General features: G+C 38.1%; 2 protein-coding genes across 2 annotated transcripts in view; both read right to left on the bottom strand.

Annotated features, from left to right (window-relative positions):
• LOC140936965 (molybdate-anion transporter-like) overlaps window positions 1-8,049 on the bottom strand; it is a 15,312-nt gene extending 7,263 nt beyond the window's left edge. The window contains exons 1-6 of the mRNA XM_073386478.1: window positions 7,807-8,049; window positions 4,954-5,037; window positions 3,802-3,946; window positions 3,310-3,370; window positions 2,225-2,332; window positions 1,522-1,640 (exon numbers count right to left, since the gene is read on the bottom strand). Coding sequence (XP_073242579.1) covers window positions 1,522-1,640; window positions 2,225-2,332; window positions 3,310-3,370; window positions 3,802-3,946; window positions 4,954-5,037; window positions 7,807-7,900 — 611 coding nt within the window. The 5' untranslated portion in view covers window positions 7,901-8,049. The remainder of the gene's footprint in view (window positions 1-1,521; window positions 1,641-2,224; window positions 2,333-3,309; window positions 3,371-3,801; window positions 3,947-4,953; window positions 5,038-7,806) is intronic.
• An 8,382-nt stretch (window positions 8,050-16,431) lies between these two features.
• Window positions 16,432-21,710, bottom strand: part of LOC140936964 (uncharacterized) — a 42,846-nt gene continuing 37,567 nt past the window's right edge. Inside the window, exons 66-74 of the mRNA XM_073386476.1 lie at window positions 21,307-21,324; window positions 21,011-21,028; window positions 20,542-20,559; window positions 20,414-20,431; window positions 19,436-19,676; window positions 19,022-19,134; window positions 18,200-18,268; window positions 17,250-17,462; window positions 16,432-16,645 (exon numbers count right to left, since the gene is read on the bottom strand). Coding sequence (XP_073242577.1) covers window positions 16,508-16,645; window positions 17,250-17,462; window positions 18,200-18,268; window positions 19,022-19,134; window positions 19,436-19,676; window positions 20,414-20,431; window positions 20,542-20,559; window positions 21,011-21,028; window positions 21,307-21,324 — 846 coding nt within the window. The 3' untranslated portion in view covers window positions 16,432-16,507. The remainder of the gene's footprint in view (window positions 16,646-17,249; window positions 17,463-18,199; window positions 18,269-19,021; window positions 19,135-19,435; window positions 19,677-20,413; window positions 20,432-20,541; window positions 20,560-21,010; window positions 21,029-21,306; window positions 21,325-21,710) is intronic.

The raw sequence follows: 21,710 nt of genomic DNA, 5'->3' as shown, positions 1-21,710 counted from the left end.
CGAAAAGGGGGCGGTGGTGCCACCTTCCTCTCCCCAGTTCCCTCCCGTTCGCGTGTTCGCGCTTTCTCAATAATCTCGGAGCCTGGGACAGGCTAGTACTATTATGGAAAGTGGGAGGATACTCAGTACTTTTTTGTGAAACATGCAACGTAACCCTTCGTTTATGGACAACTGGAACAAGAGAATTTCTCATACTCACAGTGGACATCGATATTAAGTAAGGTCAGAAACTCATAAGGGGTTGAAACGTGTAACTCTCATATGTTTGCTTTGTCTGATGCTCGTGATTATTCATTTTCGAAAGTACCATATTTGGAACGAGAAGAAGAGATAACTGACCAATCAAACTTCATAAACAACGTGACGTAATTTTCCTTCAGGTTCCCGCGCCCGCTTAAAAAAATGGCCGACAAACGAGGGAAAAACTCCCTAAAGCCGAGAAAGCTTTCAAAGGTTGAAACCAGGAATATTACCGAAACACTGAGCAGGACGTTATTGCCTTATCACCCGGGCCGAACGTAACATTATGAGACCCATTTTCGGCCTCGCAACTTCTTGAAGTTGTCACTTCAAAAAACGATGCCTCGTTGACCCTCTGCACAGTAAACTTATACTGCAAATAGGCTTTTAAAACTCTTATGTTAAAAGTCTAGAATAAACAGTGAAAAATATTTTCTAATAAAATTCATTAGCTGCGTATCGAAAAGTGTCCAAAACCTGTACCTGACATCTTCGCAAAAAGTGATTCTTGTAATGAATGTGAGAAGCATTTTAAAAGTTTAAATTAAACTTGGATGTTGTAGTCACGATCGTGTTTTGAGCTAATTTTATGAATGAACAAACTCAAAACAATAGACAGAGAAGCCGTTTCTTGAAAATTTTTATTCAAAGTCCAAAAAGTTAATCCATTAAAGCAATTCGGAAAACACTATCTGGATCGTGGATCCGTTCACGCAAGTAAAATCGGCTAAGCACATGGCAAAATTCAACACAAAATCCATCTCAAATCAGGGCACATTTTGTTATATTTCTTTAGCGCCGAAGAGAAAAATTTATAAAACGTCTATGAAACAGTTAAAAATACATAAATTCCCTTTCAAAAACGTAATTGTCTTGGCCATAGAGTGCAAAATGTACCTGAAAATTCAGCAAAAACTTCGCAGACTTGGTTGCATTTCAAAACAGACTATGGGCTCCGCCGTGAAGAAAACAAGGTTGAATTCTTCGAAGGACGATTTCTTGATGAAAAGCTTCCCTTTCTCCACAAAAAGAAAGCTAAGCATTCTTTTGAACTTTCTCTTTCCATTTTTTGTCTTTTAACGGTGTATTTTTAACCTTGAAATGCAGAACTCTTGTCTTAAAACATCTGCATGGTGATCGCGCAGCAGTCATTTTGTTGAAAATGGATATCCGTCACTAAGATTTCCAAATATGGTCAAAATGAATATTCACAAGCATTGAGCGCGAGTTACACGTTTCAACCCCTTATGGGTTTCTGGTAAGGTCTAATAAAAAACTTACATAAATCCAAACTGTGTGGCTACAGCCTGAGCCACCAGGCCTGCAAAGATGGCGACTAAAGAGTTTCCAAGAGCAGCGTTGGAAAACAGGTCGCTCAGTAAATCTTTACTAAAGCCTCGCTAAAATAAAATGGATGCACTTATTTTATCCACAGACGGTCAGTGATATCAAAATGTAAGAAAAATAAGCCAAATCCACTGGTCAGGAGTTAAATTGAAAAATTTAAGGGTTCAACCTACTCCGGCACTGAATTTATCGCCGATTTGGTTCTCATCCAAAGTCTGCTAAGTGACAAACGTATGGCTGTGACTACTGGATCGGGTCTCACCTAATGTTTGTCTACAAGTCTGATCCTTTTGGATCAGGCAACAAACGCATTCTAAATTAAAATGAGTGCAAATGCAAAGTAGGCCGTCATAATTATCGAAATTCGTGGATGGAGAAATGTTTCATAATTGGGTTAAATACATGTTACAACTTTTTATGTGGACCCCTCGATTAGATAAAGTAGTGGGTGCTATTGTATCATTGGCTAAGGAACAAAATACACGCGTTACCCTCTTAAAGTAGTCTTCTCCTGTACTTAATGCACTCGTTTGCACTTATCAGCCAACATAATGCCTAAACTAGCTATTTTTGAAAATTAATTTCTTTGAGAAGACCTAGATTTAAAGCGAAGTCGACTAAATCTCTGCTGATTCACCTTGTCATGTTCGCATATTACCCAGGATTCAAATGCGCTGAAGAGAATGGATGTCGCCATACCTCCAGCGAACCGGCCGCACATTAAAATCCAGTAGTTAGGAACATGCTTAAGACAAAAAAAAAAAAAATAAATACTAAAATTAAGTTGCAGTAACTTTGCTAAGGAGATAAGCGCCCTTCAGTAACTTAGAGTAATTCGTCATATATTCACACTTTCAGGATAACTTAATACGTAGATAATAGTCCAGCCTTATTAAAGAACATCGAATTCACCCTATTTCGTAGGTTATGACAGTTGTTTCCGTTGGTACGGAGTATAAGGGGCACGTATCGTACACACAAAATCCTACAACTAGATATACGTGCCTCGCAAAACGGCGCGAATCTCCAAGTTAAGCCAGTAAGCCATTCGCAGGTACCAGAATCCTTCTGTTTGTTGCCCTCCTTTACAAATGAGGCCTATGATTGTTATTTGTACCTTAACGAGACTGAGTCATTTAAAGCGAAAAAAAACAGAAACGAGATTTTTTTTTTAAAAAAAAATCATAGTTGTGTGCCTCGAGTTAAAATAGCTTGTAAGGCTGTTTTATACAATACGTGTTCAGTATAAGGTACAATCTGCGTCCCCGTACACCATGTACCTGCTGCTGTAAGCTTCTGCCGAACGCGAGTAACGCGGAATCTAGGGAAGGTGGGGGGGGGGGGGGGGGGGGAGTTTGAAATAACTCTAAAAGAGACGAAAATGAAGAAACGCGATAATGGTAGACCAGGGCTCAGTTGTTCGAAGGCCGATTGGCGCTTAACCCGGGTTTCTTTTTCTTGTGTTCAAAAGCATTCTCTCGGATAATTTTCTCTGTTATTTTGGAGCTTCCAATCATCAACTTGTGGAAAAAAAGAATTAAAACTGAAATGCTTTTAAATCTGAATTCAAATCTCGTACTAACCCTGAGTTATCTTAACCCAGCTTTGAACAACTCGGCCCCGAAGAGCAAACCACAAGTGGAGGACACTGTAGTATGCACTTAGCAAAATAATACTTAATAATATATTGTGTTTCTAGTATATAGCATAAAGTTGTCGAACCTTAGTAAGACAATCCACACCATAGAGTACGCCATAGAGGATGCAGTTAAATTTCCGTCCACTGCAAAATAAGAAACACTCATATACTACTGATAATTCGCAGAAAATAGTTGGCCGAAAAATTTCAGGGTCAATTGCGTGAAGCATTTCCTTGAGCTACACCTGAGCCTCGATGGAAACTTGATTCAAATTCCTGACTCGATGTAACAATTTTATTTAGCAAAGCCCTCATCCCTGAGAAAGGCTTGTCCACTTGATTAATAATGGTCTGCGAGCAAGCTTCCCGGGGCGCTCTGATGATGGAACGCCCGCGCACCAGGAAATTGTGTACACTGTTTAAGACTCAAGACCCTGAAATAGCCGCAGATATCCGTTCAGTCCAAATCTGACGGATTGCACTCGGGGTAACTACAAAGAACTCCAATTTAGCCTGGGAAGCGGGAGAATAGTTCGTGAAAAAAATTCAGCCAGAAAGAATCTTTAAAAACTTACAGTTTATCAGCAAATGAGCCTACAACGGTCCCAAACACCATAGATGAACCAAAACCAACAACAAACAGCTGATTTATTTGCTTAGATGTCATTCCATAGCTGGAAAATAACGCATACACATGGGGCCCTTGTAACCAATCAGCTCCTAGGTAAGGTAAAAATTTATTAAGCTTATTAAGCTTCATTTCGAGACAAAACTTCAACAATTAACTCACTCACCAACATAAATAAAAAGCCGTCATATTGTGATTGTAGATTGAGAAGTACTTATTACTTGAAGTCAAGGAGTGTTCCAATAAAAATTTGCAAGCTGAGTAGCTGACGTACTCGCTACCAGTTAGTTGAGAAAACCGTGGTTTTTGCCATTAAATACTAAACGAAAATTACCAGAAAGTGCTCTCAAATTTGCAATGTAATACCGGAAGGATTTTACTGAAACAATTAGAAGGCTCGCTCAAAGAAGAGTCCGTATATATCGGGATGAGTAGAAATTGTTATTTACTGTGGATCACTCTTCGTATATAAACCACAAAAATTAAGGATTTTGGCTATCCAAAATCTTGAATTCAGGATTTTGGAAGATGTTAACTTTAACTATAGTGTCGTATCTCTGATTAAATAACTCTAATGTTAGTCAGCATCCTTGTCGACAACAAAAGAGTTCAACAGTTATTTAAAAATAACCATAGAAAACCGTGGTAACCATGGCAGCAACTCCGAGACGACAACAGCGGCAAACAAACAAAGGTTTCATGAACAAAAGGATACCCTCTACACGTGCTTTTTCACATTGGTTTACCTTTTCAGTCAGTTGTCTAGTATATTACACTGTTAGTGGTCAAATCTGTCGCTCTCCTAAAGAGTCCCTTAACTAAGCAAATTAAAACTTGTAAAGTTTTCCCAGCCCCTTGCGAGGAACAAAGATATACAATGGTCGATGATTCCCTTCTTCTTTTTCAATTTCAGCCTCCAAATGCCATCTAACAACAGGAATTTTCAGGCATACAAGGCAAACTGAATAAGTTGGTACGACTTTGAATAAAAAAGAAACTGAGGGAATACTTCTTATGGCATCTTCCTCGTTGATGTCGTTGTTCAACAAATAACCCACTGACACAAAAACGGTATGAAGTAAATTCTGATATCATTTACCTTGTGCCATGAGAAATACAGTGAGATACAAGCGCTGAAATCCACGAAAGACATTGCCACTCGATGGTTGTTTTGTCGAGTTCGCTGTAAACAGAAATAAAAGAAGGCAAATAGTGGCCAGTAGCATAAATGAAGCCTCAAACGAAAACATTTCCATCGTTCGAGAAAAACTTGGAGGCGACGTTGACTTATTTACCCCGTTTTGGGAGGTGAATACAGCACCAACTGGCAAGTGAATATCGCTGTTATTAACCCGCTAAAAGCCTGTCATTTAATAAAAGAAGCAAAGGTCGGGAGGTTTTACCTGTTGCTTAGGCAGTGGTGTCCAGTAGTTGTATTTTATTGTTAGTGGCAAATTTGATTTGTATTTCCATATTTGCTATTTCAATATTAACCAAGGAAAAACTATAGGAGGCGATAGTGTTGATAGCTTAGAGTTTTTTTTTTTAGAAGTGTCCGCAATCCCAACATTACACTAAAGATTGCGAGTTGAAGACAAAGAAGCATACAATAAAACCCCCGCGACTAAGAACCTAGTAAGAACCCGTTAGGCGAAAATTTGCCGGTTGAGCCCCCACTATATAAGAACCTGTTTAGCCTAAAATTTGAAGCAGGTTCTTATTTTCTAAAATCTATGAAAAAAATTCTGCACACTTCGGCAAATAAGATAAGTCAACATTCAGAATCCTCTTTGGAGACATAGGTGCCTTATCACTGTAAATGATAAAGATGTAAATGCCAATGTTTGAAATCTAATAAAATTGTTGTTGCTTGAGTTCCTCTTTTTATGGTCATTTTTACATAACTTCTAATTTGGTATGCAGATTTTATATGAGGAATAAGCCGAACCACTTAATACTCTTAGCTAAAATGTTTTTTTTCTCTTCAGGTAAAAAGAACCTATTTCAGTAAGAACCTAAATAGCCCAAACTTGTGCTAACTACCATTTAAATAAGAACCTGTTTACGCTAACTTGGAAAAATTCCAAGTTCTTAGTCTCGGGGTTTACGGTATAAAATATCCTTCCAGAAAAAGGTAAGGCGCTTTAAGGCGCCTTAGGGTGGATTTCCACCGTCGCGTAATATTTTTCACGCGTAAATAAAATTGAAGCAAAGTATGAAAAGTCCCACGTAAGCGTAAAAGTTGAGTGAGGTACAACTTTTACATTTACGCGCGAGTAGTAGTAGTAAACCTTTCTTTAAATAGGGTAATCCCTTCAGAATACTTAAAAGTATATCTGTTATCAATAGGAGCCCTAAATTAAGACTAATAAAAAAGTTCAAAATAAATAATAAGAAACTAAGTAACTATAAGTTAATAATAGTACAGTATAACAATTAAAACTAATTCTTATTTACTAAATAATTATTATACACAACTGAGCCATTATAATAAAAACGTTTCTTGACGGTCTCAGTTCTTACTGCAGGTAAGTATATAAAATTGTTTCTTCTTGTTTCTCTTGAAGTAACTTCCTTATTCAACTTAAAATAATTCTTTAAAAACTGTGGTACATTATTATTTAAGATAGTCGAGTTTACACAAACAAACACGCGTGAAATTTACGTGCGTCAGCACGTAAAAAATACAGTACAGAGGAATTTCACCTTAACGAATTTATCAATGAAAATTCCTAAAAAAGACCTTTCCCGCATTACGCTCCAGAGAGCAAACATAAAGACATGAGGACTAGGCTCGGGTGGACAATTTCATACAAATCACTGTATTTTGTCGACCCGAGCCTCGAATTGGTGCCTTTGTTTCCAGGAACGCGGGAAGGGTCTATTCGTTGCTCCTAACGAGCAGGCCAGAATGAGGCCGGCTGGTCAATGATACCACATGCTAGAAAAATCAACTTCGTTAGACGATTGTGACGTCACTAACTTAAATGCGTCGAGAAATATTCATGGCTGAGGAAGGGATGTTCTAATCTTTTAGTCCCTCGATCATTGTCAAAACAAGTACTGTATTCTAGGACTTCCCACAGGTAACACAAAAACGACGTGTATTTTTTCATATACTGTAGAACCCCGATAACTCGAACTTGAACTCGGATAGCGCAATTCACGGTTTTCCAAATACTGATCGGTTGGTTAGTGATTTATCCGGTGGATAGCGTAATCCAACGTTTGAACAACGGGCAAGTTCTATAGAGCCTCTTTGAGGAAGGCTTATGTCCCGAGGAATCGTTTGTAATGAAAAAGGTTCAACTTTGCAGCATTAGTTTAGTAAGTCAGTCACAAAGAGTATGTTAATTCAAACCCACGAAATCGCCTACAAATTACTCTTGGGTCTCTCACACTTTTAAAAACTGCTTCTCTTTCCTGAAATAATTTTTAAACGCGCGCGCTTACGCTGTGATTGTGACGTCCACATTCATTATTCACGTGCAGATCATTCTTGTCTCCAGACTCCCAGAGGCTTCAAAGACCACGCTAGCAGAGAAAACGACGGGTTGTGGAGACAGAATACGTGCTAGATAACAAGTATATAGACTTCCACTTCAGGTCGCTGAGATTGACTGTCACCTGCTGGACTTTTATAAATTTGTATACGTCGAAGGTTTTCACTGCAGGCTATATACAGTAAGTCTCCAACAAAGCACTTCATGTATGATCCCTGGAAAAACTTCTGAGGCGGGAAGTAAAGTTATTTTTCCACCTCAGAAATAGTCATCTTATTGTTTATCATAGATCTATTGTATTATTCATCCTTGCAACCTCTGCTGTCATTTTCTCAACGTTCAAGATCAATTGATTAGGGCTTTACTTGGTTACAAACGTTATAAATGCCCATGACATAAAATTTTGTAATAAAGATTAACAGAAAATGGAAATTAATATCCAACCTTACCTTCTTTAGTTTTTGTCTTGAAAATGCGACTTGAGCGGCAGTAAGTAGTTTTTTCCGAAGCTCGTTGAAGTGCACAACTGAAAACGTGCCACATTACGCGGACATGTAAATGAGATTAAACTCCTTACAAAATTATACCAAGTGGTTTTTCCTCTCAAAGCGTACAAGAAACGAAATTTCGAAACAAATAATGTCGCTTGGTTGATAATCATTTTAGACATTCACAAAATCACGTTTAGTGTGACGGCCACCTTGACGTGACAGTATTAAAATTCAAACACGAAAACAATTAGTCTGAAAACGAGCATTGTATCACGACCCTATCAATAACCTTTGAGCTGTACGTAAATTTTACAATAAATTATGTATATTTTGCGGTCAAAAATAACTTTAATTTTTGTATTAGCTAATAAATTAATTCTTTTATTTCGGCGTTTCATATTTTGCAACTTTGTATTTACAAGTGTTTCCATATTAAAGTTTCATTTGTAATAATTAACAATCGCAAAATGAGTTGAGTCTGACTAAAGAACATAGATCGAGGAGGGTGTTATCCGCCTAAACCGAAGATCTCAGTGGACAATTGTATGATTCTTCCCATTTAATATCTATTTAAAATGTTTCTAGGCTGGTAACATCCTTTCATACAATGTTTTCATGTTTATATATTTCCTAGGAAGTTTTAAGATACGAGCTGACGTTATTTCTGGTAGGGATAGTCTTTAAGAACTAGTTTTCGTTCTTTAAGTGGCTCTTTTAGTGTCTTCTGGCACATTTTTTTCAGTCACTAATTCAAAGTCGGCTAATCTCTTTGCCTTTGTCCGCCATTTTCTCAGCCTCTCACAAAACGCTTTTTGCTTTTTTCACGCATTCGCTCCTTAAATCCATAATATTGTTTGACGACTGACATTAAGAAGAACCTAAGAGGTAAAAAATTGAAGGCTAGAGTATTATATATATATATATAAATAATTGGATGAATGACGTCGATCTTCCCATTTTCAGTGTGAGCTCTGTCTGATTATGAAAATTAGCTGAAGGAAGGACAATCGGAAGGGAGTCATTGATCTTTCTGTTTTATTAAATACTTCAGTTTCATTTCTCAACTTTTCAATTTCAGGTTTTGTCTTCTACCTTCTTGGTGATGGACAGTGAAGTTCAAGACATTGCAAGTTATGACAGTTTAACTGACACAAGCCACAGACGTGTCAGGTTTCATTTGCCAGAAGCCAATCCCGAAAAAATGCCTCATTCCTTGCAGACACAACAGCAACCAATCAACAAGCGAGGTTCCCGCCTTTCATGGCTGCTCAGATTCTCCAGGCGAAGACCACTGACAGTTCTATTCGTGAGCACTGCAGCTTTTTCAGGCTCATTTCCCTGCATGATATTTCTTGCTTTTGTCTTGGCAATGTTCCTTGTCTCCTTTGTCGTTTTCGTAATAGCAGAGTCCTCTCTTGTGGGTGCCGGACTCTTCGCTCTAGTCCTAGTTCTCTCGCTGCCCCTATGCTGCGCGGCAGCCTCGACTGCATGTCTAGTTGCCTGCTGGTGGGCAGTGAGTTATCTCCAAGATTCCTTGTCCAATATGGCGGAACCCGCCGAGACTGCATTTCATTACTTTGTAGGCCTATATATTCCTCGCAGAATACGAAACATCCTCTATGCATTTTATAGGTAAAAGTACGAATGATTAAAGAATGGTACTTTGGAGAAAAAATGATAAACATTCTAAGGAATACTGGATATTAAAAACACCCTACATTCGGTATCTCCCCGACAAATTAACACAAAACATTTGGAATCATTGAAGGAGTGGATTCTATCATTTTGGAATTATTTACAGACTCCAGTTCAGTACAAAAAAGTAAAATGGTTCCAATGATGCTACTTTTCGATACTTTGCAAAGAGGAAACTGTGTTCCTGTTGCAAGTTCATTTGAAACCCAAAACATGCTAGTGACCCAGAAATTGTGGGTCATTAAACGTTTCTGGGAAACTGCCTTCCCACTGTTTGCACTTAAACTAGCGGTGAAAAGCTGCGTGGATGTCGTAAGCACGCTTCCTAGGATCTGTTCTAGGACTAACGTAGTTTTTTCTTAGAAATGAACGTCTTTAATAGGACCAGTGCCTCTTGAGACCATAGCCTTTTTTTGTGATACAAAAACAAATCTTGGTAAAGTTGTATCACTTACATAGGAAGGGGAAAAAGCGAACTAATTTGGTGGAAAGATAGAGAACTGTTACAGCCAATTAAACCGTAATAGTAGCTTTAGTTGTCTCAAAAAAATTAAGGACATCATTTTGTGAAGTTACTAAATCAAAGTTAGTATTTTATTAGTATTAAAACTTTTCGTCTAACATTTATTCGAAGTCAGTTTTGATCGTTACTCAAATTCAGGGTTATTTCAGTTCCTACGAAAACGTCGTCGTAGATCTGACACTTGTCAATGAACATGAATGCGGTACAGTGGTGTAGTTTCTTCAAGGAACTGGTTCTCCTCGGCTGAAAAATAAGAAAAAAACAGCAAAGCAGCTATATTTAATCTCGGCCCTGTTTAAAGACAGCCACAAAGGCCCTTGAATAGTCAATAGTCAATAATTGTCAATAGTAGATACTCTTGTTTTTTGGCCATCTCAGCTTAAGAAGAAGCAAAAAGCAAACTGCGGTGATAAACATAAGGAAATATAAACGCAGTTCTGGAAAGAAAAAAGCTTTAACTTGACGTTTCGTATCTTCCAACAAACATCTTCAGAAGAAATTACCACAACGCCACATGTGGGTTGAGTTTGTTGTGGGTTCTCTCCCTTGCTCTGAGAGGTTTTTCTCTGGGTGGTTCGGTTTTCCCCTCTCCTTAAAAACCAACAGTTCCAAATCCCAATTCGATCTGGAACACATAGACACGTTTCAACGAGTTTCCTAAGAACTCCTAAGTGCTCCTTGGGTAAACAAATTACAATTACAATTACAATTATTTAAGAATACGTTACTCCTCTTATTCATCTCAGGCAGCCTGCATGTGGTCACTGAATGAGAGTCTTTTTTTCTACGTGGTGTTTTACGTTCAGTAGAGTCAGTCGAATTACACCTAAGAGAAAATTACTGTGGGACAGAAGACTGTACGGTCTAACCAATTGTAAATGTGAAACAAAGTCAGCACCTTCTCCTCAGTTATTTTAAAGCTGTGTTCACAATATATCGGATAGCTGCTGCGTGGGTACAGAAACCAGACCGGATAGGGCTTCTATTCACGTATAAGAATGATGATTTCGGTGCGATTTCTGTAACGCAGTGAAACTCCGCAGCATTCATCTCGAAAGAGGAACGTCACATACTAGAAAGGTTCTGCTCAACACTTGTGGTGCGGCGTAAACAGGTATTATTGAGACCGTAGCGGAAGTGAGTAAGTAGGAACGAGGACTGGAACCCCTCTTATACGGAAGCAAATCTTCAGGAGTTGAGACTGGGACTGTTCATATTACATAGCTATCCGGGTATAGGGCGTTTTCACTCACGTGACCAGCATCTATGCAAATTTATTGAAACAAAGGAGAGCGTTTACATAATAAAATTGGGGTTTGGAACACCAACATGGCCGCCGTGATGTCACATTGGTCTGGTCGGGAATCGAACACGGGCCTACTGAGAACAATATAACATATGACAAATAGACTCCTTATATAACCTGGACTAGGAAATGAAACAGTGACAGTATTTTATTTATATTATGATCAATTGACTAGCCCGTCGCCAAAAATTCGTTTCTTTCGCTATTCGCTTGTGAGCAGTCGCAATCTTTGATTTGTTAGTAAACCAGAGGAAGAACGACGTAAGCATAGGGCTTGTAAATTAAGAAACTGACTTCTTTTGGTTCTCCACACTGATTCAAGTGTTTTCTGTTTACTTAAAAAAATAAGTTAAAAAAAAAAAACGAATTGTTGTATCTGTGCAACAAGAAAACGTATGGCAATAAGGGCAAGAGAGGATAAAGTGGACAGAGAAGGCATCCTCCACACACACCCTATTCTATAGGTAATTCGTCTCGAGTTATTTTTAAGACCATAGATCCCAAGGGGGATTACACAGCAGCCAATCACGTGGCGCGAACGTGTTCCACGTGGATGACCCACGCTCTGAGCCACGCTTCCTTCATGAATTGAGGCAGAAAAAAATGGCGGAAGACGCGGAGAGCGATATTGTTATTCGTTTTGTCAACGAAAACGACTAAAGAGAGATTTCTGCTAAAGCTGTGTCAGCGAAACGGAAATTAAAAAAGAACCCCCCTTCCTCTCTTGCTAACAGTACAGCAGGGAAATCCTTAACACACTGATCATTTATTATTTACAGTTTGAAGAGAGCAATTTCTGGTTTGATATTTATTCTTTCATTAGTCTTTTATTATTCAACAAAAATAACACTTGGCGTCCTATAATAACAATAATAATGATAATAATAATTTAACAACTTCTAGAGCGCTATTTACATTCACTGATCAACAGCGCTTAACAACTTAAAAAAACTACAATAAAATTCAAATTTGTAAAACTAATTATATGTACATGAATATTACTTGCTACTTGCTTTATTGTACAAACGACCGGTTTGAATGGACCGGCGAAATTTCTCATTTTGTTTAAGCACTTAGGTTACGATAACTTCGAGTTAAACTGATTTCACGGGTTGTCAAAGAGTCTAGCGATTCCCTTTTCCCAGGTGAGCGCCGACTCATTTCGCTTCAATATTCAGAAATGCTCTCGATCTCTTTACGCTTTCATTGCCTTTCGCCCGACATGTTTTGCACGTTTAGTCATGCGAAACCTCCACGAAACATCCACGCAGCGCGCGAGGTAACTTTATCCCGATTCTAAAAATAACTCGAGACGAATTACCTATGGAATAGGGTATGTATGGGGGATGCCTTCTCTGTCCCCTTTATCCTCTCTTGAATAAGGGCTATTCCTTTTCTTATGCTTACGATTTTCCCATAGATGTTCCTCAAATTCTCAGGCATACTTGTATTGCAAGGTTGAGATGCCATTGTGGTTACGTCAATGCAAAAAAAGAATTCTGAAACAAAAAATAATTATACCAACCTGTATATTTTACAGTCCGGCCATTGCGTGCCCGCTGATGACGGTTCAGCGGACCAGTTTCCATCCTCGTTGCATACATAGTATTCAGCAGCAAGGTATGTGATGTCATAACCTGGGTTACACTTCAGTTGACATCGTACTGCCTGACTATTCCCTTCCTTTTTGCAGTCCAGTACACCATTCTTCGGAGCAGGAACGCTCTGACATTTTAGTTCTTTGTAGAATGACAAGGAAAGCAAATCTTTGTTATCATTTTGGACATAAATTTCCTCATTCAAAATACACTTCTCCTTTTTGGACACCTTTATTCAAGAGACACCTCTAATCAGTGGACACAAAACTTTGTCCTTCAAATGAAAAATGAACACATAATCTTTGTAACTGTTACCTATGTTGAAGGGACATCTCTATTCAGGGGAAAGGGACCCTTTTTCTGGGCCCCTTTCAGGGGACACCTCGGCATGATTGACCACAAAGAGAACAGGTCACAATAAATCAATGGGAATTCCACTCACAATATCGCTGAGAAAAGTTTATCTTGTTTCTTTATACATTATCTAGCTGCTTGAAATAATTATGACTGCAGCAGATCCCAAGGCAGGATAATAAAATTATTGACTTTGTTAGCTAATCATTAAAAAACCCCAGAACAGAGGTGTCGATCCCCTCTATTCAAGGGTCACTTTCCTCGGTCCGATGGGTGTCCCCTTAATAGAGGTTCCACTTTATTGATAGACGAAGGTTCACAGACCAGTTTTGTTCAAACTTAAGGTACGGAAAAACGGGGGACAAAAAACATGCAACTTGTCATGCAACATTGCTGCAAAACGAGTTGAATAGCGATGTTACGCATTTTACCACCCACATCAAACCTGTTTTTTGTTGCCCGTTTTTCCGTACCTTTACAAGACGAAGCTTTAAAACGAATTTTTGGGTGTTAACGAGACTAAATGAAATGAGACTTATTGACTTAATTGTGCGGTTGTCTACGCCCCCTTGAAACACCGAAACTATACTAGCAGCAATTGGGATATTTTAAACTCCATTGAGTTGAGATGGAAATCATTGCTAAAGAGAACAATGTAGACATTTTGAAAATGAAAAAGGACGAATTGATTCTGTCGGTACTATACCTCTATGTCAGTACATTGCATCGATCTAATGCCTAATAAATCTACTCGTACACCTAATTTTCCAGTAAAGAGCTCAAAATCCTTTTTGATTTTTCCGGATAAACGAACCCTACTTTTTTTTATGCATGATCATTTTTTTTTTTTAAAGTAATATTTCTGGAAAGCGTAAGGCAAGGTAAAATTTTGCGCGTTAAATTAAGGTAACTGGTACGTATCCTGTGGTTTGAAGACAAAACGAACTATTTTGCTAGTTAATAATGCAAACAATTGATCAAATTTAAATGTAAGAGACTGCTGGGGCGGTGCGTCATATTCATTGCTTGTGGACTAAGTGGAATTCTGTCACGATTAGTGTGGTTTAGAGTAAGTTAAATTCAAGTTATAGCGGCCACTATCTGAGAAGTTTTAATAAGACATAGACACCAGACACAAGCGAAATCTCAATACCTACCGCTGAATTTGACTTTGGCCGGCCAACGTGCGGCATCGATGCACGAGAAAAGAAACAAGGCTTTAAAATACATCTTTTGAATCAAGTAGTGTAGTACCTTGAACAGTACTGAAGGTTTGATCGACACGGCCGCTTTTTAACCAACGTTTTACAATTTAGGCAATCGCGTGAAAGGAAACCAGTTGATCTGTTTTTTTTTTGCGCATGAAAGTATCTCAATCCATCATCTCCTGAATAATGCGATTCTATCTCTCCGTTATTGCTGTTTGAATTAAAATAATACGATATAGTTTTTCATTAGTTGTAGGCATTATAACAAACACATCATTCATCGTGTAAACATATCCAGAAAATGACTCATAAAAAAGCTATAAAACTTGGTTTTTCCTTTACAAACTATATTTACATTTCCGCAGGTGGAATCAAAGTATTGTTGACTTCCTTAGAACAAAGTTCTACAACTGAATTTGTTCACTGTTTTGGTACGGTGGTTTGCCCCAGCAGTCGAGCGAGAGACGCAACTCAGAATCACATTTTTCCGTGCCAATGTTTGGCTCGTGATCATGCCTTCCGTTGATATGGCCAAAGGTTTTGTTTTTCTTTTCCTGTGGAAAGTAGAAAACGAATAAAATTTCATAAATGAACACCTGACAGGTGAAACAACTACAATTTTGATCCGTTGCTTCTTTGCAATTTTGGATTTGGTTCAATTCGTGGCCAAGTGGCCAGTTACTCACCTTATATTATAGATTTTTGTCGTTGCTGCATGTGTGTTAAAACGAAAGTTAGATCAACCTAGCCATACCCATGTACCCTAACACTGTTACCTTTTTAGGAATAAAATCTTACTTGACGACCAAAAGCGACAAAATAAACCTGGCCATGAAAAGAAAGAAAAGTTTACAAACATCGCTTTTTACGCACAAAATATGGCACGGTTTTTATTTTTGCCTCATGGTGGTGAAATCGGAACCCGATTGGTCGAACTGAGTGAGTTTCCCACTGGGTTACATTCATTCGATATTTCGGCAAAGTCGCGGGGATATCCTCATGCACTTTTTAATCTCCCCTAAATAACCGACAAAGAACCATTTATTGTCAGGCAGCAGGAGCTTGATATGTTTCTTCTAAGTACCGTTTAAGTCAAATCTAGCTTCTCGTTAGCATTTCTCGTGCGATAAACTTATACTGTGTAAGGAACGAGCAAGACAGGTAGCCCCGATGTCCAACACAAAATCGCACGTTGATTTCATTATTTTAAAGAAAAGAACTATTTCATACTTTTCATAATTTATTCATACTACAACAAATGACAGAAAAGTCTAAAAACGTGGTCTTTAATAAAATGTACCTTTAATATTTATTTTACTGAAGGTTTTGTTGGTCGAGATTCTGAAGACCTGCCAAACAACACCCGCTAACTTTATTCATGTTTTCCTGTTTATAAGCTCTGGAAAATATCAAGTGAGGTATAGTACATACGATGACAAGCCTCTCGATTTGTCTCATTGCCTTTCAGAGCGAACTTATGGTCCAAAAGTTAAATATTAGAGCGATTTTCGTATGACCTTGAAATAAAAACGCGCGAACAATACAGAAACAACAAACGAACAGAAATAGAGCGATTTGATTGGTTTATCGAACACATACAAACGCGGGTGGCTTTTGGTTGGTTAAGCGAACACTCGGGTGAAAAAACTTCATGCCCGAGAACTTTCTAGAAACCAACCCATACTTCGCTTTGACGTCATACTGCAACACGATTAGCCAATCGAACAATGCCTACTCCATATTAGGCTTTTCTTAGGCGGGAAAACTAAGAGGCCATGTTTTGATCTTTTCATCCATTGGCTGATAAAACAAATAACGAACACTTATGGAAACCATTTTTCAAGGTCATACGAAAATCGCTCCACCAATACTATGCAAAATAACTAAACTAACCAGTGATACAGGAAAACAACCTTTAATAGTGAGTTTTTCTGGAGAATTAAGTTAAGAAAAAGGTATCTCCGGTACATTAGCACTAGCTAAAACAGATAGGCCCAACTTCGAAACCGAACTCATTCGATGTCAGAAATTCACCGGGGGCAAAGTCCACTATAGGCATTTGATTGAGGTCCTCGGTTTCTACCTGGATAACCGCTTTCCAATCTTTGCGAACCTGCAATTCAAACGAGATGTACGTATTAAAAAGCAGATTTACGAGTAACGTTGCATTTTCAGCCTGTGGTCTTCTAGACTTCGTAAAATTGTTACAATAAAAATCCAAGTAAAAAAGACTATTTCGCACGTTTTGAGAAATTCACGAAATTTTGGTCAGTAAACAAGGTGGACAGGGTTTGTGAGGAAGTTGAAATTCAATCTGCACTTTTTTTTAAAAAGCAAATTTTGCCAGCTCATACCCAGTCCTCAAACAATCCCAAAACCGAGAACACCTTGCACAAAATTGCGCTAGCAGGCGAAAAATACAAAAATCTATCGAAAAGAAATATCGGTCTACCACAATTAAATAACTCTTGGATTTGTATGTTACAACATATCAAGTGCCGACAACACAATAAAACGGAAAAGTGTAGAGTTCTTGTAGAACAAAATGAAAGTAGTGTTGGCAGTGGAGCAGCATGCAAAACAAAATCTTTGGGGAACAACGTTGACTACAGATTTAATGGCCAAGTGCCAAGTCTTAGAAATATTTTTCTCGGAATCTGTCAACCCATTTGACACGGAAGCAGATAACACAAATAAAAATGACTTTGTACGATTACCTGTGTGATCTTAATGCTTGAGTCGTCATCTTTCATGAAGGATAATACACCATCGTTGGCTCCTTGAAGCTTGATGGCTTTTTCCACAATATTACTGTTTCTATCAAAGCATCCTTGTGATCCCGTACAGGTAATATTGATCATCTGTGTCGCTTTTTCGCTTAGGAGTCGTAAGAAATTCAGCTGTGTCTTACCCACTCCAGTATAAGAAATCTAAAATATAGTGTAAAGATAAAACGTCATGCTTGCATTGCTAGGCATGCTGAAAATGACGGGCGTTTTTTTTATATTCCCGCCCCATCTTCACAAAAAAGTGACCTGTATCAAGTTTATTTCTTTCTTGTCTTTAATATTAGTGAACTTACGCAAAAGGGCGGGTGAGGAAAGACGACGGCAAACCTTGTTTGACAAGCGTGACAATAATTTTGTTTGAAAAAACCTTCCGCCAAACTTCACATTCCTTTAAACAAATCTTTTTGTAGAAGAGCAAAAATCATCATCCCGACAAAACAGACAAGTAATGGCCCCGTCACGTTTGTCACACACAAGCGTTTTGCCGTCCTCTTCTTTCTGCCGTCCTGCGCCCAGTTCCTAGAAAGATGGTTAAGTTTAACCCAGGATTAAGCGAAATTTTAAGTATGATAATGATAGAGTGGTTTTCGTTTGAGCGTCGTAAAACCAAAACCAAAGTAATTACTCTGGCCAATCACATAGGACACAGACCATACATTGAACCAATCAAAACTCGAAGTAATTACATGTGGCTGACGCAAAGCGCGGGAAAATGCATGCGAGCGCGTCACAATTGGCTTTGGTCTTACTTCTGATTGGATGAAAAGGTGGCGCGAATCTTTTAAGCCAATCGCATCGTGTAGAAAGTGTAAAACCAATTACTTTTCGACACTCAAATGAAAACTGCTCTAATGATAATAACTGATTTTTGTCCTTACTTCGTAACCACCTTCATATTCACTGAACCATTCAGCTCCTGTTAACTTTTTCCATCTCTTGTTAGGGCCCTATTAAAACAAGTATTAAAAAGTGGTGAATTTACTCTGATATAAGTAAACCGCTGGGACTAGTCAGGCGGGCTGACTAATCGTTCTTTAGAAGGTTGATAAGGCTGTTCAGTGGATAATTCTCTAATACGTGAATGACACAATTGCTATTCCAAATACTTATCTACTGGATAGTGATTTATCCAGTGGATAGTACTATCCAACTTTTGAACAACCAGGTCCTGGAGATTTCCGTATATCAACTATGACAGTGATGACTGTAATAGGCATGACTCAACTGCTTTCACGTCAAAGCTACCCGCTAAACTATACTATACACTTAACTCATCTGACTGTTTAAAAAACTAATGAGTGGATCTCCCGTGGGTTAGCTCTAGGCAATTCCCTGGGGTGGGGAGGAAGGTGAGTGTGGCATGCTTACGGGAAGCTTTCTTATTTCAGACCAAAATATGATTTTCCCTCAGCTCCATTTTAGACATCTAAACCACTGTTCTTAGCAGAAAAATGACAAAAGACATACCCAAATCCAGACCCTGTTTCCAGAAAAACCAATACCTTTCCCTCCTTCAGGCCAAAAGGAGAAAAACCATACCCTCTCGGGTCGGGCGGAACATACCTAGATAGCTTTTATACGGGGGCATCCCACGGAGTAAACCGTGAGGAAACTGGAGGATAAAACAACAAACTACATAGTATGCTTTATTTGTAGACATTTAACTTCGTAACTTTGAAAGACAAAGGAGTCCTTCTCACTTGTTTCGTGTTGACGTCAGGATGTATACAGGTTTGTCCTCCACCAGTGAAGTTACAAAATACTTGAATAGCGTCTCCGCTGCAACCGTGGTTAGGATCGATCCAGTACAAACCTTGCAGTCACACAAAAAAAACTGATATCAATCATTTATTTCATTTAAAATAAGGTAAAAATATCGATGCATTAAAAAACAAAACAAAACAACAACAACAAGAAAAACAAATAGTTTAGCACGGGATATAGTATGGACGTTTCCACCAGCGGCGCTCACCGTAGCCCGTAAACAGGCCCTCTTGTGTGCTACAGGACAAAGAGAAACCTAGAGAGCGCGAACAGACACGGAAGGGGAGGGGGAGAGCCTCCTGGGCCTCTCACCACCCTCCCTCGGGAGAATGTTTACAGGGTATACTTACCATCATTAATATTCCCATTACACATATAAAGATCTCTACAAGTCCGTGCTGGGTTTTTCTGTGTTCCACTTGGTCGTTTAATACTCTCGATCTCATCTCTTAGTGACTGAATAAGTCCCTGTGACTCGGACGTCTCAGAATCCGAAGAATCCACCGATCGTCGCTTCCTGGTGTTTCCTTTATCAGCACCGGTCTGTAGTCCACCAGGAGCCACTAAATAGCCTCGGCTTAGATACGAGCTCTGTAGAAAAGCAAGAGTAAGAAATAATATCATCCACTGGTGACTAAGGAGGGATATAAAGACGCTATAAACTCTTGGCCTAGAAGAGTTATCATCAGTGATCATGATCAGATCTTTGGGCAAAGAATCGTTTATTTATTTGTTGTCTTTTGTTTACACCTTATTTTATACACTTATAGAATCCTCTGCTGATAAGAGAAGACTTGATAATAAGTCACCAACAAAGTCGGTCGTAACTAAACTTACTCAGAACATGGCCAGACTCTAATTAAAAAATAAAAAAAAACTTTTTAACTTATTAAACAAGATCTATTTAATAATAATAACAACAATAATAATAATGAGAAGAAAAAATTTTATTAACAACAATGCTAACTATTAAAATCCTATTTACAATTAATTCGCTTGAAAAAAAGAAAAAACTATTCATTCAAAACACTATTTACAATTCCTGTCGATTTAAAAAGCACTTAATTTAGCTTAGAGAAAGAGTTAATTTAACTAAGAAAAAAAATTTATTCGAATATAAATCATTTCATTTCAATAAAAAAAACTGTCAGCCCCTAAAATTCAAAAGTTTTTTCAAATGTTTAAAAAAAATAAAATAAAATAAAATAAAGACAATTAAATTAATAATAATAATAATAATAATAATAATAATAATAACAATAATAATAATAAAAATAAACATAAAAATACAATATTTATTATTATCTACTTCAACGAAATCTACTTACAATGTCTCCAGGAGGTCCCTGTTTAAATGAAAACAATGAGACGGTGAGCAAACATTTTTAAGTTGTAAAGGAAACAAATAAAAACAGATTGAAGCAAAAACGAAAAAAACAACAGTAAGAGTTCTTACCGGAGGCCCAGGTGATCCCTATAAAAAAGCAAATAGAAATATGAAATTAAACAACTAAATCAGTGTCTCGACCTTTCGAACTTTAGCCTTCGAGTAAGTAGTCCATTTATGGTAAGCGAAGCGAGCCGCAAGGGGCGGAGCCCTTTCTTTCCCCGCTCCTCGCACTCGCGTTTCCTTTCGCGTGCTGCTCTCACGTGACTTCTCGCGACTCCCCCAAATGGAGAGCTTGCTCGCAAGCTATTTGAACTTTGACAATTTTCTCTTTGGACCCCCCAAACAGCGACTGTAAACTTCAGTCCCATTCAAGTGTGAGGTGATGAGTAAAGATTTTCTCCTTGATCTAAATAGAGTTTTCCTTTGTTTTTGAGTATCGTAGTATTCTTTTTTTTATAAATTTGCCCTTAATGGCTTAAAAGCCACAACATATATAAAGCTCTAAGCCAAGGACTAGGGAATATTTTTCACTTACTGGATTTCCAGGGTCACCCTACAATGAGAACAAAAGCAACAACGCTCGAGGTTAGACAACATGCAGAAAAAACAATAACAACAACAGAATAAAAGTAACTGATTCGCCCTTTTCGGTCTTTCGATATCTTTACACTTCGCTTATTGGTTACCAATCTGACCCCAACAAACCAAAGGCGTGGAAAATTCAAAGCGATAAAGAAAACTAACAAAAAAATTTCTTTCTGGACGCATATTTCCTTAGGGTTCAAAGGTTCATTTTTAATAAAGTGCTGTATTTGCTCCAAATTAACTCACCCTTTCTCCTTGAGATCCCTATGCAAAATATAAATAAAATAAAACAAAAAATAGTTAACATATTAATGAAAGTCACTTTATGCTACAGATCTAAATTTGACCCTTCTAATTTTTTGTTTCTTCCCGAGCCTTCGTCAGAGTTTAAACACAATTAGACTTAAACATTTTATTCTTGCTCAATATAATTCTCATTTGCCGCTTGTCCCAAAAAATGCTAGCGCAGGAAGACATACTCCGGCAAGACATAAAAATGCTTGTAACTGAATTAAAAACCCAGATGAAAGGAAACCTGGAAATGTTGTCATGAATAAGCCTTCTCTAATATACCCCAAAATATCCAGGATTTTCTTCAAAATGCCCCAATACGAAGACGTGTCGTATAACGTACACCAGATTTAAATGAA

The sequence above is a fragment of the Porites lutea genome, chromosome 5 (genome assembly GCF_958299795.1).
Source record: "Porites lutea chromosome 5, jaPorLute2.1, whole genome shotgun sequence".
Classification (NCBI taxonomy): domain Eukaryota; kingdom Metazoa; phylum Cnidaria; class Anthozoa; order Scleractinia; family Poritidae; genus Porites; species Porites lutea.
The sequence above is the reverse complement of the archived record's forward strand: the minus strand, read 5'-3'. Positions and strand labels throughout refer to the sequence as shown.